This window comes from Pleurodeles waltl, chromosome 4_1 (assembly GCF_031143425.1).
Source record: "Pleurodeles waltl isolate 20211129_DDA chromosome 4_1, aPleWal1.hap1.20221129, whole genome shotgun sequence".
Lineage (NCBI taxonomy): Eukaryota > Metazoa > Chordata > Amphibia > Caudata > Salamandridae > Pleurodeles > Pleurodeles waltl.
In genome coordinates, this window is record NC_090442.1 from 71,458,787 (window position 1) to 71,473,998 (window position 15,212).

General features: G+C 50.4%; 1 protein-coding gene across 8 annotated transcripts in view; it reads left to right on the plus strand.

Annotated features, from left to right (window-relative positions):
* PTPRF (protein tyrosine phosphatase receptor type F) overlaps positions 1-15,212 on the plus strand; it is a 597,274-nt gene that overhangs the window by 507,967 nt on the left and 74,095 nt on the right. For all 8 annotated transcript variants that reach the window (XM_069227811.1, XM_069227807.1, XM_069227815.1 and 5 more), the window contains one exon: positions 10,623-10,876. In XM_069227811.1, coding sequence (XP_069083912.1) covers positions 10,623-10,876 — 254 coding nt within the window. The remainder of the gene's footprint in view (positions 1-10,622; positions 10,877-15,212) is intronic.

Sequence of the window (15,212 nt, forward strand, 5' to 3'; positions counted from 1 at the left end):
ATTTTCTTGCCCCTTACACAACTGTTTCCTTGAGGGTCCCCCTGGGCCTAGGAGCTCAACCTGATAAGGTTCTAACTCCATGGGCTCAGTTCCCTCAGAGGGCAGAACTTCCTCCTGGGAAGAGGTGTTCTCTTTTTCTTGTTGTGTGGAAGCTGGTTCCCCAGTCTTCTTTCCTTTCCTCTTGGAGGGGTGGGCCCTTTTTCCAGGCTCCAACACCACTTTTTCACCCTGAGCCTTGCACTGTGCCCTTGTCTTGACACACACCAGTTCAGGGATACCCAGCATGGCTGCATGGGTTTTCAGTTCTACCTCAGCCCATGCTGAGGACTCAAGGTCATTTCCAGGCAAACAGTCTACAGGGATATTTGAGGAGACCACCACCTGTTTCAGGCCATTGACCCCTCCCCACTCTAAAGTTGCCATGGGATGTACTTCAGTCTGATTGTCAGCGTTGGTGACTGGATAAGTTTGCCCAGCCAGGTATTGACCAGGGGAAACCAGTTTCTCTGTCACCATGGTGACACTGGCACCTGTATCCCTCAGGCCTTCTACACTTTGCCCATTAATTAAGAGTTGCTGCCTGTATTTTTGCATATTAGGGGGCCAGGCAGCCAGTGTGGCTAAATCCACCCCACCCTCAGAGACTAGTGTAGCTTCAGTGTGAACCCTGATTTGCTCTGGGCACACTGTTGATCCCACTTGGAGACTGGCCATTCCAGTGTTAGCTGGAGTAGAGTTAGAAGTGGAACCTTTCTTGGGACAGGACTTGTCTCCAGTTTGGTGTCCAGGCTGATTACAGCTACGACACCTGGCCTTTTTGGGATCAAAGTTTTTACCCTTGTACCCAAAATTGGATTGTGAAGGGGCTCTGGGCCCACCCTCCTGAGCAGGTTTTTGGGGCCCTGTAGAAGACTCTTTACTATTTTTCCCTTTGGATGTCTCAACACTCTTCCCCTGGGGAGGCTTTGTGACCCCTTTCTTTTGGTCACCCCCTGTGGAAGTCTTGGTCACCCTAGTCTTGACCCAATGGTCCGCCTTCTTTTCCAATTCTTGGGGAGAAATTGGTCCTAGGTCTACCAGATGCTGATGCAGTTTATCATTGAAACAATTACTTAACAGATGTTCTTTCACAAATAAATTGTACAGCCTATCATAATCATTTACACCACTGCCTTGAATCCAACCATCCAATGTGTTTTCACTGAGTAGTCAACAAAATCAACCCAGGTCTGGCATGAGGATTTTGGAGCCCCCCTGAACCAAATTCTATACTCCTCAGTGGAGAATCCAAAGCCCTCAATCAGGGTACCCTTCATGATGTCATAGGATTCTGCATCTTTTCCAGAGAGTGTGAGGAGTCTATCCCTACACTTTCCAGTGAACATTTCCCAAAGGAGAGCGCCCCAGTGAGCTCTGTTTACTTTTCTGGTTGCACAAGCCCTCTCAAAAGCTGTGAACCATTTGGTGATGTCATCACCATCTTCATATTTAGTTACAATCCCTTTAGGGATTTTCAACATGTCAGGAGAATCTCTGACCCTATTTATGTTGCTGCCACCATTGATGGGACCAAAACCCATCTCTTGTCTTTCCCTTTCTATGGCTAGGAGCTGTCTCTCTAAAGCCAATCGTTTGACCATCCTGGCTAACAGTAGGTCATCTTCACTGAGGCTGTCCTCAGTGATTCCAGAGTTGCTGGACCCTCCTGTGAGAGAACCAGTATCTCTGCACGTGTAAGCAAGGGGATTATAGCAAGATGGTTAGTACAAACACACAGATGCCACACAGCACCAGGGGTTACTCTGGAGGAAAGGCCAAGAGCTTGTTTTACAAAAAAGGGAGCATAGCCTCATTCTTCACTGTCTCCCTCAGCGATATGTTCAGGGCAGCCACAAGGTCTGCCATACACACACTTACCAAATGTTGTGGTGTTGCCATTCAAGCAAACTATGAAGCACGGGGGGCAAAGAGTTGTAAAACACTGCTTTGTAAATACAAACTTATCATAGCCTAACCTCCCTAGAGGTTGTCAAATCACTACAAAGTCAATGCACAGGATGTGAATCCAGAATATGTTTACACTGCAAAACAAAATGGTTATCCATAGGAGTAGTGTAGGGAGCTGGGTTCTGGTTGCACGCATGTTTTGCCTGGTGTTGGACCCAACTTTGACTGAAGTGCACTGAATTCCTGCTAACCCGGTCCCCAGTGCCAGTGTTCCGTCCCCAAAACAAAGACACCTGGGCAGGCCCTTCCGCCCCCTGTAAGACACTAGTAAATGGTATCCCTGGCACCTAAGACATGGGCCCCTCAGAGCTGCAGCACAACTTGTGACACTCTCAAGGACCCAGCACCAACCTTATGGAGACTGTGATTGCAGGCTGCGTGACAAGGTGCTCCCCAAATTGAAAACATGAAATGACACAAAGCCTGTGCGCCCTGTCCCATAAACACTGATTGCAATATATGTAAGTCACCCCTCTATCAGGCCTTACAGCCCTAAGGCAGGGTGCATTATATTACATGTGAAGGCATATCTGCATGAGCAGATATGCCCCTGCTATGTCTTTGCTGATTCTCAGACATAGTAAGTGTACAGGGAAGCCATTTTAAATGCATGTGCTGCACACTGGTCATTACAAGTTCCCAGCTACATGATGGCTTCTCTGATTCCTCTGATGTTTGGTATCAAACACCTTAGAATAATAAACCCTCACTGACCCCAGTGCTGAATTTATTACAAAATGTACACTGAGGGCACATGAGAGGTGCCCTCTGGCAACCTACCAGCTACTACTGTGTTGACTGACTGGTCCTGGCCAGTTCAGCCACCACAGACATAGTTTTGGACCCGCACGGTGAGAGCCAGTGCTCTTGAGACCCAGAGACAAAGGCCTGCTCTGGGCAGAGGTGTGACCACCTCTCCCAGGCAGGATGGACATTCCAGGACTGGGAGCGTCAAAGGCCATACTGCCTTTGTAATATGACCCAGGTCTCTCAAGATGGTGAAGACCAACCTTGTCCTAACCCCACTTTCAGTGGCAGCACAGGAGAAAAAGTAGTTACATTAGGAGGAGTGTCCACTTCCTGCCAGTCCCACCCCTAGGGTGGATGAGCTGAAGTGGACACTACTTTATAATTCCTCCATCTTGTGTGGAAGGAATTAGGCCAAGATTGTTACGGCTATGCCCACATCCCAAAGGAAGTGGTCATAAGAAGGGTTTAGTCACCCTAAAGGTGGGTAGCCCATTGGCTACCACCTGGCACTCCCTGTAACGCCCCTAAATTAAATATTTAGGTGGCACTCCTGAACCCTAGAACTCAGATTCCTGTTGACCTAAGTAGAGCCAGACACCACAGAACTTGCCCAGCAGAGAAGACTGAAGACACTAACTAACTTGGCCCCAGCCTTACTGGCACGTCTGTCTGTCTGCTTCCAGAAGATGACTGTCCTGCAGCCCACCAACCTCCAAAGCCATGGGAGGACTGCTTGCCTTCAATAAAGAACAAGAACTCCTATGGACAGCGGGCCTATCCAAAGGAAAACCTCTCCAAGGAAGAAGGCTGTCTGGGGAACTGCGAAACCACTTACTGCAACCATCTCTGCACCAGACGCCCAGGGCCTGAGTCCAAGTGGCCCGCCAGCCCATTGAAGGCTCCCCAGCACTTCTGACCCAGAGTCCATCTTCAGCTGACCCTGCCCGACTCCACAGCAACGCCTGCAGCCTAAATCTGAGGGCTCCCCCTGACCGTAATCTGCCCAGTAAGTTGTTTCTGACGCCAAAGGACACTGCAGCACCCATAGCCCCTGGGCCTTGGGGGAGCTAGACAGCTGGTGTCCCTATGACCACTGGCATTTTAACTTACCTGACCTCTCCCGCCACCTGGCCAAAGACTGCAGCCCGTTTCTGAAAGTGATCTCCTGCATTCAATCAATCAATCAATCAGTCAGGAATTTGTAAAGCGCACTACTCACCCGTGAGGGTCTCAAGGCGCTGCATTGATTAACATTGGGTGCCCGATGCGGTGTTGGCACTCTGCACCAGGCTGCCTCTATACCACTGAGAGTGTAAGTTTGTTGCTGCCTTGTGGCCCCCCCCCCCCCGGTGCTTGCCTTAAACCCTGGTGACCAACCTCTGACACCGCCTGTACTTACCTGGGAGCAGTGCGTCTTCAGTCCCCCCAGTTTCCATTGACTTGCCACTGTAGGTGCACACTTGGTACCAGCCTGAACCTTGCCTGGTGCTAGCCTGAAACCCTGGAGACTGGGGTTGTGTTAAATTACCTGAGAACCTACATTCTTTTTTTCCTTCCATAGGTTAACATTGGAGGCTCTGAAAATTGCACTGTCGACTTTTGAAACAACAAAGTAATTTTAATTTGAAAACTGCTTACATTGTAACAAAGTTCTAGGTTTCAGCACATATATAAAATCAACTGTTATTTTTCTAAATTGGTCCCGGATCTATTCTTTGAGTGTGTCTTATTTATTGCCTCAGTGAGTACAAAAAATGCTTAACACAACTCCTTAATAAGCCCAGCTGCTCGCCCACACTACCACAAAAAGAGCATGAGACCTTTCTATTGCTGCCTCTGCAAACCTTTGGGGATCCACTGGACTCTGCACAGTGTAATTCGTTTTAGTGCACTTTATAGAGAGCCACCTTCCTACAAGTAGTTTTGAAGCTTGAAGAATTTTCTGTACTCACGTGCACCCCTCCCTTCTCCCCAGAATGAAGAATGAGAGATACATTTTAGTCAAACAAAGAAGCCATAGCAGAACACAAAAAAAAAATATCTAAAGATGAAAATCACACACGGGCTGCAGGGGCCTACGTCTGACCTTGTCAAGGTGGGACATATAACCAAATGGTGGATACCAGCGATGGAAAAGGAAAAAAGATTTAAAAAAACACTGTTCCGAACCCAATCAGTACATGATGTAATATACAACATGTGAATCCAGAAAACTCTTTAAGCTGCAAAGTCACTCCTACTGAAGTAACCATTTTGTTTCACATGCTAGAGTGAAACCTTCCCCCCTCCTCCTGCTGGTTGTCACCTAGCAAAGCCTGCGAAAGCTAGAGAGGTGCAGGTAGGAAGTGCTTACATTTAGTAAAAGCCAACATTTTGGTTAACTCCACCTTAGATACCAAAGTGAGATAACAAAGTGAGATACAAATTGCCCCCCTTGAGTTCATATCTTCTACATTATTTGTACAACTAGGGAACTCTGCTCCTGCCCAAAGGATGGGCATCCGAAGGCCCCACAGCTTGGCTGGTTCCCAGTCTCCTGCACACACCGAGTACCAGCCTAGACTCCTCAGGGGAGGCTCTGCGGCTGTGGGGTGATGCCCTGCCCTGTTAAAAGAGCTGGTTTGCCCTTTCAGGCGGTCCTGATCCTGTTGAGGTTGACACAAGCTCAAGGAGCCAAGACTACTCAGGAGCTACATGAGCCCAGGTGGCTTGGAGAAGCCAATACAAAGCATCATTTGGCTCTCAGAGCTGCAAAGACACCTTTTCTTCAAGCAAACTGGTGAGACTCCCCTGTCAGTGGCCCTCCCTGTACCTCTCAGGTACCACTGTGGCCCATTTCCCAAGACCCAGAGGAACCTGGTTAACTTGCTTCTGCTTCTCGAAATGTAGGATCAGATCCCTGGCCTTTGTCCTGCACAGATGCTGGTCACCAGAACTCTTCTAAACACTGACTTGGACACTGAGACCTTGATTGACCCTTAATGACCTCTAGCGTGCACCCCGGACTAAGATGGGTGGGGCCCCAGTTTGGTTGCTGAGGTTTTAGGTCCAAGGACCTTTCGCTGTTTCATTTTGTGACTGGAGACACAGGCCCTGGGGCTTCCCCCACCTGAGATGTGAAGTCTTCAACCCAGAGCAATTGAAGGCGAGGCAGAAATATGACAACAAGGTGACTGTATGGTATTTTTATTTTTTTGTCTGGTCCCTCCCTCCCATTGACACAGCACTAAAGTGCTGTTTCTAAACATTATAGTGAAGGATCACACGTGAAAAGACTTCCTCCAAAGTGAGCCCGGTCTCACCTAGAAGAGCAAGCGTCACAATCCCACACTCCTATGAGAGTTTAGCGACTTCTGTTTTTCTCTGTGCATCCCCTTTGTGGCCTCCGTTTTCTTCTCTGAAGATAAAGCCCTGGTTGGAGATTGAGTTAAATGTTCTATATATTTCCCTGCTATCTATGGGCATCTGACCCCCCACTACCTCCAAGAGGAATATTGACTGCACCACATCTCGCATCCAACATGTTCATCCCGTATTGTGGCACCAGGACACCGGTGGCTAGACCCCAGGACTCCATTTACTGCGGGCAGCCTTTAAACCCCAAGGAACCCCCTCCCGCCTCTTCGGGCCCCTCACCTTCCAAGGGGCCCCATGGGAAGGTAATCTTTGAGTCTCTGGCTTACCTCGGTCTATTTCTACATCAGAGCCTCTCCCCTCCCTGCCTACCTCGATTTTCTCTTTCCTCAGTGTTTTCTTAAGGATTGTTGAGACTCTTGGAAAGACCTATTCCAACTGTATGTGACACCAGTTCCTCGAGTCTTTTGGCGTCACCCGCGCTACAAGAACAGCAAAAGTGGGTAATACAATGCAAAGTTCTTGCTAACAAGGGCCCCACCATGGAAAGATGGCACTGCACCTCTTATCAGAAATACTGCAGTATCCTGAGACAGACACACGGTAAACATAAGTGCCATCTTCCAGCTGGGTTGCGGCGCTATATGCCTGCTCTATAATGGCATCAGTTCCGTGGATCCTGTGGGCTACCTCGACCCTTGACTCGGGCACCATATGCCTACATCATGATGGAACCAGCTTAGGGATCCTTGCGACATCCGGGGGGCTCACTTGGCCTTACCGAACCATAAAATGTGTTTAGAACCCCATAACAAATCGCTGTTTCGAAGGGGCATGTTTACTGCATCCCTTCCAAACAGTGATCCTTTAAGCCATGCATGAATGTCTTGCAATTGTAATCCGGTCGCAAAACATTGAAAAGTTACCAGCTCCCGAGCTGGGGTGGTAACGCGTTCGCTAAACTGAAGAGGTCCTCCTGGGCTAGTGTGATGACTCTAAGCCAACAATATGACGACACCAGCTCCAGGGTCCTAGTGACACGATTACATTATAGTGGCTCCGATTCAGGGGTCCTCGTGACATCCTAGTGGCTCGTTGCGTCTTGACGCAGGTGGCTAGAGTCACGGCGCTATATGAATACATTGTAATGGCACGGGCTCCGGGGTCCTCGTGACATCCTAGTGATTCGTACCGTCTTGACGCACGGGGCTAGGGTCCCGGCGCTATATAATTGCATTATAATGGCACGGGCTTAGGGGTCCTCGTGACAACCCAGTGGCTTGTTGAGTCTTGACGCAGGTGGCTGGGGTCATGGCACTATACGATGACATTAAATGGCACGGGCTCAGGGGTCCTCGTGACGTCCTAGTGGCTCGGATGCGTCTTGATAAACGAGGCTAGTGTCACGGCGCTATATGATTACATTATAATGGCACGGGCTCAGAGGTCCTCGTGACGTCCTAGTGGCTCGGATGCGTCTTGACGCACGGGGCTAGGGTCCCGGCGCTATATAATTACATTATAATGGCACGGGCTTAGGGGTCCTCGTGACGTCCTAGTGGCTCGGATGCGTCTTGACGCACGGGGCTATGGTCCCGGCGCGATATCATTACATTATAATGGCACGGGTTCAGCGGTCCCCGTGACGTCCTAGTGGCTCGGATGCGTCTTGACGCACGGGGCTATGGTCCCGGCGCTATATAATTACATTATAATGGCACGGGCTTAGGGGTCCTCGTGACAACCCAGTGGCTTGTTGCGTCTTGACGCAGGTGGCTAGGGTCATGGCACTATACGATGTCATTAAATAGCACGGGCTCAGGGGTCCTCGTGACGTCCTAGTGCCTCGGATGCGTCTTGGCGCACGGGGCTAGGGTCCCGGCGCTACATAATTACATTATAATGGCACGGGCTCAGAGGTCCTCGTGACGTCCTAGTGCCTCGGATGCGTCTTGACGCACGAGGCTAGTGTCACGGCGCTATATGATTACATTATAATGGCACGGGCTCAGAGGTCCTCGTGACGTCCTAGTGCCTTAATGGCACGGGCTCAGAGGTCCTCGTGACGTCCTAGTGCCTCGGATGCGTCTTGACGCACGAGGCTAGTGTCACGGCGCTATATGATTACATTATAATGGCACGGGCTCAGAGGTCCTCGTGACGTCCTAGTGCCTCGGATGCGTCTTGACGCACGAGGCTAGTGTCACGGCGCTATATGATTACATTATAATGGCACGGGCTCAGAGGTCCTCGTGACGTCCTAGTGGCTCGGATGCGTCTTGACGCACGAGGCTAGTGTCACGGCGCTATATGATTACATTATAATGGCACGGGCTCAGAGGTCCTCGTGACGTCCTAGTGCCTTAATGGCACGGGCTCAGAGGTCCTCGTGACGTCCTAGTGCCTCGGATGCGTCTTGACGCACGAGGCTAGTGTCACGGCGCTATATGATTACATTATAATGGCACGGGCTCAGAGGTCCTCGTGACGTCCTAGTGCCTCGGATGCGTCTTGACGCACGAGGCTAGTGTCACGGCGCTATATGATTACATTATAATGGCACGGGCTCAGAGGTCCTCGTGACGTCCTAGTGGCTCGGATGCGTCTTGACGCACGAGGCTAGTGTCACGGCGCTATATGATTACATTATAATGGCACGGGCTCAGAGGTCCTCGTGACGTCCTAGTGCCTCACGGCGCTATATGATTACATTATAATGGCACGGGCTCAGAGGTCCTCGTGACGTCCTAGTGGCTCGGATGCGTCTTGACGCACGAGGCTAGTGTCACGGCGCTATATGATTACATTATAATGGCACGGGCTCAGAGGTCCTCGTGACGTCCTAGTGCCTCGGATGCGTCTTGACGCACGAGGCTAGTGTCACGGCGCTATATGATTGCATTATAATGGCACGGGCTCAGAGGTCCTCGTGACGTCCTAGTGGCTCGGATGCGTCTTGGCGCACGGGGCTAGGGTCCCGGCGCTATATAATTGCATTATAATGGCACGGGCTCAGAGGTCCTAGTGACGTCCTAGTGGCTCGGATGCGTCTTGGCGCACGGGGCTAGGGTCCCGGCGCTATATAATTGCATTATAGTGGCACGGGCTTAGGGGTCCTCGTGGCAACCCAGTGGCTTGTTGAGTCTTGACGCAGGCGGCGGAAGGAAGCAAACAGCCCTCGGTATTCACTGTTTTGCAAGCCGCCTGACCTCCTGCCCCGCCTCCGGGTCAGGCTCAGACAGGACCGAGCCCGTGCATGGCTGGCAGCCTATACAGGTCTCCATGGAAACAATTAGTGGCATTTCGTCTTCACGAGAACAAGTGTAGGTTCTTCCCAGGCCTCCATCCTGGAGCACAAGCGGTTGCTTAGCGCAGGACGCAGTTGCCAGGGCAGAGGTGCACGGCGGGCAAAGAGCGCCCGCTGATTAATTCAGCATTTTCATAATGAGTTGTTTATCTCTGTAGGCAAATGGGCTGTAAGACGGGTTGCCTGAAGTATTCCTCAACAACAGTGGCCCTGGTGTGCTGGTGAAAGGGCATCAAGGGCCCTGGAGAGCAGTGGCACATCAAGGGTGCCACAGCGCCTAGTGCAAGCAAGGAAAACCGGAACCCTGAGCACTGCCTGAGTAGAAAAACATAGCAGTAACAAGGGTTTAATTGTCTCCTCGGGATTCAGGGTCCGGTGCCACTGACCCCTTTGCATCATTAATACGTCACTGCTGGAGACGCTCTTATGTTTGACAATTGTTCCATTGTATTGCAACACTTATATAGCGCGCCCTACCCCTATGTGGGGCAATGAAGCGCCATGTCAGGGGTGTGCTTGGAAGGATGTTACCTTTGTTTTTGATTTTACGAGTCTTCACGGTGCAGGCTAGAGAGGTCCTTCAGAGGCCTAAAAACGAACGTCCTTATTTTGCCCAAAATTTGTGTTTTTGTTACTCAACACTGCAGTGATTAGGATGTTATTTTTGCGATCAGTGAAATGTCTGCAGAGCGCCTCTGATGCCCGAAAGCAGCGCTGTACAGATGCTGTTACTGCTTCCAGCATAGCAGGGTGTCCGAAGTAAAGGCAATTTCCCAGACTAAGTACTGAAAATATAAACAGTGGGGCTTTAATTGATAAGACAAGTAGCTGAGCAATTAAAATAGTAGTTTTAAAAGGAAGCATTATATTTGAGAGGGTTCTGAAATCACTGAGGAGTGTGTGTGTGAATCTGGTAGAGGGGCCCTGGCGACTGTCATGCCCCGTTGACTTATCTCATTGGGTAAAACCACCTGCTGAGTTTGCAACTGCATCCTGTTTGAATCAAGCAGCGCCTTGACACCCTAGGGGTGATTAGCGTGCTTTAAAAATCCGTGATTGATTGAAGCAGAATTTATTCAAGGCCGGGAAATGAAGACTTTTGACTTGGGTGATAACTTTGGAGCCTAGATAAAACCGTATTCCACGGTGCGTCTTGTGAAGGACTCCATGACAAGTAAATCCTTTGCTCCTTGTGTGTTTCCAGATCCTGTACAACAACCAGGACGTGGAGGTGGATGGACACTCCATGCGGAAGTTGATCTGCGACCTGAAGCCTGACACCGAATACTCCTTCGTCCTGATGAACCGGGGCAACAGTGCCGGCGGGCTGCAGCACCGGGTCTCCATCCGCACTGCACCCGATGTGCTCCACGGCAAGCCCACCTCCACCAGCAAATACATCAAGGATGGCAAGTTCACCCTGCGCCTGCCCCGGGTGCAAGCTGCCGCCCCGGTAAGGTAGGTGTCTTTCATAATAGGACTCGGAGGCCGCCATAGGAGCCTTACCCCAACACCGGTCATACACCAACCGACAAGACAGTTTTTGTTTGATGGAAGAAGTATTTATTTTAAATATACTTTCATAGAAATTCATAAACACAATTCATGTAAGTCGTCATATGCACTTTACTCAACTAAAACATTTCACTGCAAACTTTAATATATATAAACTGCTATAGTCGCTACTTTGTAACCATATAATTTTGACAGGATCCCTTCCTGTCCTGAACCTCCTTTGGACCACACAGGGACTGATTGTCACCTGTATCCTTAGGGGGGCGGTATCCCTGCTTCCTCTGTTCCTTGCCCCCATGTTCAGGGTTCCGCCCCCTCTCCAAACACCAATCAACCAAGGGGTGTACCAGGGCGGCCCAGGGCATGAGCCCCGTGACCACCCCAGTGATCTGGGCTCCCTACCCCCAAACAGGTGTGTCCATCCGCAGGTTGGTCCAGGACTTCAGGATCCTATCTCTCTTGTTATACCGGGGCCCCCCCCTTGGGGTCCCCTCTGTTGCTTCCGGTTACTTTATTCTTTCTTTCTGCGCCCTTCCTCCAAGCCTAATAATAAGGAGAGGGTGGGTGGGAATCGCCAACAGGTCTGCCCGTCCCCGGCCGCCGCGCACGAAGTAAGAAGGCCGAGCCTTCTGGGGGGGGCGCTTTTATGCCCCCCCACCAGTGCGCGGCGGCCCAAACCGGTCCAGCCCTGCCCCGTCCACCGACGCTCTCCCAGCGTCGAACTTCCGCCCGCGCGTCTCGCGAGACGCGCGAGCGGAAGCCCATGGCCAGCCTGCGCACAACTAGTGCGAGGCTCGGCCCCGGCGTCCCCGATCCCTAAGGGGCCGCGCCCCCCCATGTTGGGGGGGGGCGCTCTTCCATAGGACTCGGAGGCCGCCATAGGGGCCTTACCCCAACACCGGTCATACACCAACCGACAAGACAGTTTTTGTTTGATGGAAGAAGTATTTATTTTAAATATACTTTCATAGAAATTCATAAACACAATTCATGTAAGTCGTCATATGCACTTTACTCAACTAAAACATTTCACTGCAAACTTTAATATATATAAACTGCTATAGTCGCTACTTTGTAACCATATAATTTTGACAGGATCCCTTCCTGTCCTGAACCTCCTTTGGACCACACAGGGACTGATTGTCACCTGTATCCTTAGGGGGGCGGTATCCCTGCTTCCTCTGTTCCTTGCCCCCATGTTCAGGGTTCCGCCCCCTCTCCAAACACCAATCAACCAAGGGGTGTACCAGGGCGGCCCAGGGCATGAGCCCTGTGACCACCCCAGTGATCTGGGCTCCCTACCCCCAAACAGGTGTGTCCATCCGCAGGTTGGTCCAGGACTTCAGGATCCTATCTCTCTTGTTATACCGGGGCCCCCCCCTTGGGGTCCCCTCTGTTGCTTCCGGTTACTTTATTCTTTCTTTCTGCGCCACGAGGGCGACCAGGGCCCCAGGGTCCTACGCCCTCCCCACCAGAAAACAAACACTTAGCAAAAAAACACATGTCTGCCATGAATTGGTCAGTACCTGCATCGGATAAATGAACCAAATCCCTATGAAACATTTCAGGACCTTTCAATTGTCTATGTGGGATGTTCCACAAACGGCCTGGACCAGGGCAAAGCTTTGAAATCTCTGCGTTAAGTCGCCTCACTGACACATTGATTGTTCTTGGTTTGATTCCTGGGCCCCATCTTTTCCGTGGCACCATGTGAGACCAGGCGATGGCTGTATGAGGAAATTGCTTAGCAAGCTTTGTTATTTCTAAGAATATCGCCTCTCTGAGGGCTTTTCGACCCAGATGTACCAGGTCATTGCCCCCCAGGTGAATGATGATGAGGTCCGGGGATTGGAGACCTGGACATCCGCGAGCCAAATCAACCAGCTGCTGTAGCTGTTTAATTCCTTTGCCGCCAACCCCGCACCACCTGAAGGCCACGTCTAAGCTTGTCGCCGGATTCGGTTTACGGAGCTGCTGCAACCGGTACGCCGCCCGACGAACGAATGAATGCCCCAGTACCCAAACCACACGCGGAGCCATCTACTGCAATAAAGGGAAAATTGTGTGAGGAATGGTACAGAATGTTAAGATACACCAACAATCCCAATTATACCAGCTCTGGCCTAACGTAACGCTTATAACAGTTAGACGACCATCTGCCAATGGCCTTAACTTCAGAGATGGGCATACCTGCACCCGCAGCTAACGTAGCCGCGCCAATCCTGAACGAGTGAGGAGAGTAACCCCGAGGCTCCAAGCCTGCTGCCTTTAATGATATTTTCATTACCTCTGTAAATTGGTAGCGCGACAGACAGTCCCCATTTGCGTGTATAAATAACGCCGTTGATTTTTCTAAAGGGCGCACCTTTAGATAAGCACCTAGGTTGGCAACCGGACAGATAAGAGACCCCCGCGCTGCCCGAAGATCAATCCTCGCCCCTTTACCTAACTGATCAGTCTTTGATTTGCGCAGCAGTATGGTGGCGGAGTTATTATTGATTATTACATCTGGCCATTGGAGACCCCCTGCATGGTCGTTCTTGGAAGTACCTAACATTTCGCCAATACGGAAGGCCCCATAAAAGGCCACCGAAAAAGCTGATGTGAATAAGGCAGTCTCGAAAGGGGAGGAAGAAACTACAGCAACTGCACCCAGCAATTTTTCTAATACCTGGGGGGTTATAGGCCGCCTAGAGTCTACTTTGGGGCCCTCCGCTTTTGACCACCCCACCAGTGCCTGCTTAATAATAAAGGCATTGAGTTTAGAGTCTTGCCCTCTTAGCTTGGCGAAAAAACGGATGGCTGCCAAGCTGGCCTTGGCGCACGAGACAGGTTTACCATTGCTTTTTAAATGTTGTAAAAAGGCACAGATTGCTTCGGATGAAAACCAATCTGAGGAGTTCACTGATTTAAAAAACAGTCTATAATGCAAGAAGGCCCTTTCGTATGCCCCCTTTGTTCGTGTCGCCAAAGAAGCCCCTACTAGGGCTGACAGCGCGGGACACCAATCTTCCACAGTGATGTTGGAAACTCTGTCATCCTCTCCGACGCCTGAGGGTGGAACCTCTGAAAATCCTGCATTAATGATCGAGACAAAGCATCAGCTGCATTGTTATTTACCCCAGGAACATGTTTCGCCCGGAATGTGATGTTGAGTTTCAAACATTGCAGCACCAGATACTTAAGTAGTCTCAGCACCCATCTGCAGCTAGCTTTTTGTCTATTGATTGACTCCACGACTGCCATGTTGTCTGACCAAAATACTACTGTCTTGTTTCTCAATGCGTCCTCCCATACAGAAACCGCTACAATGATGGGAAATAATTCCAAGAATGCTATGTTTTTGGTGAGCCCCAACTCTACCCAATCAGTTGGCCAATCTGCCCGGCACCATGCAGAACCAAGTATAGCCCCAAAGCCCACACTGCCTGCAGCGTCCGTAAACAGGCCAAGAGAAGGGCTGTCGGCAGGGGGAAGAGGCCAGATCATTCTTGTAGGAATGCTTCCCAGACTCTCAAATCGTCCCTTACTTCCGCAGATAGCCTGGTGTGATGGTGTTTCTCGGTCAACCCTGCCATGGACCTAGCTATGGATCTGGAAAAGGGGCGGGCCATGGGAATAATCCTCAATGCGAAATTCAATTGACCCACCAATACTTGCAATTGGTGCAGGGTGACCTTGGTATGGGATAAGACTGTTCTGATGGACCCCTTAAAAACTTGAAGCTTGTCCAGAGGAAGGCGACACTCCCCCGCTATGGTGTCAATTTCTATGCCCAGGAAAGTGATGCATGTGGAGGGGCCTTCTGTTTTTTCCTGGGCTATTGGGACCCCGAATTCTCCAAACATGGTTGTCAGAGACTGCAGGGCCCAAATGCATTTGTTTGACTCAGGAGGGCCCAACACTAGGAAATCATCCAAATAATGAATAACATTTGCATGACTTGTACGTCTAGTGAAAATCCATTGCAAAGCAGAACTAAACTGTTCGAAATAACTGCAAGACACACTGCATCCCATGGGCATACATTTGTCATAAAAATACTCCCCATTAAATTGGAATCCCCAAAAATGGTAATCTTCAGGGTGAACTGGTAAAAGCCGGAAAGCTGCTTCGATATCTGTTTTTGCTAAGAGCGCACCCCGCCCCAGACCCCTCAGCAACACTAGTGCCTGGTCTACGGTAGCATAACGCACTGAACATAAAGTCGGGTCTATTGCCTCATTCACTGAGGCGCCGCGTGGGGCTGATAGATTATGAATCAATCTGAACTGTCCCG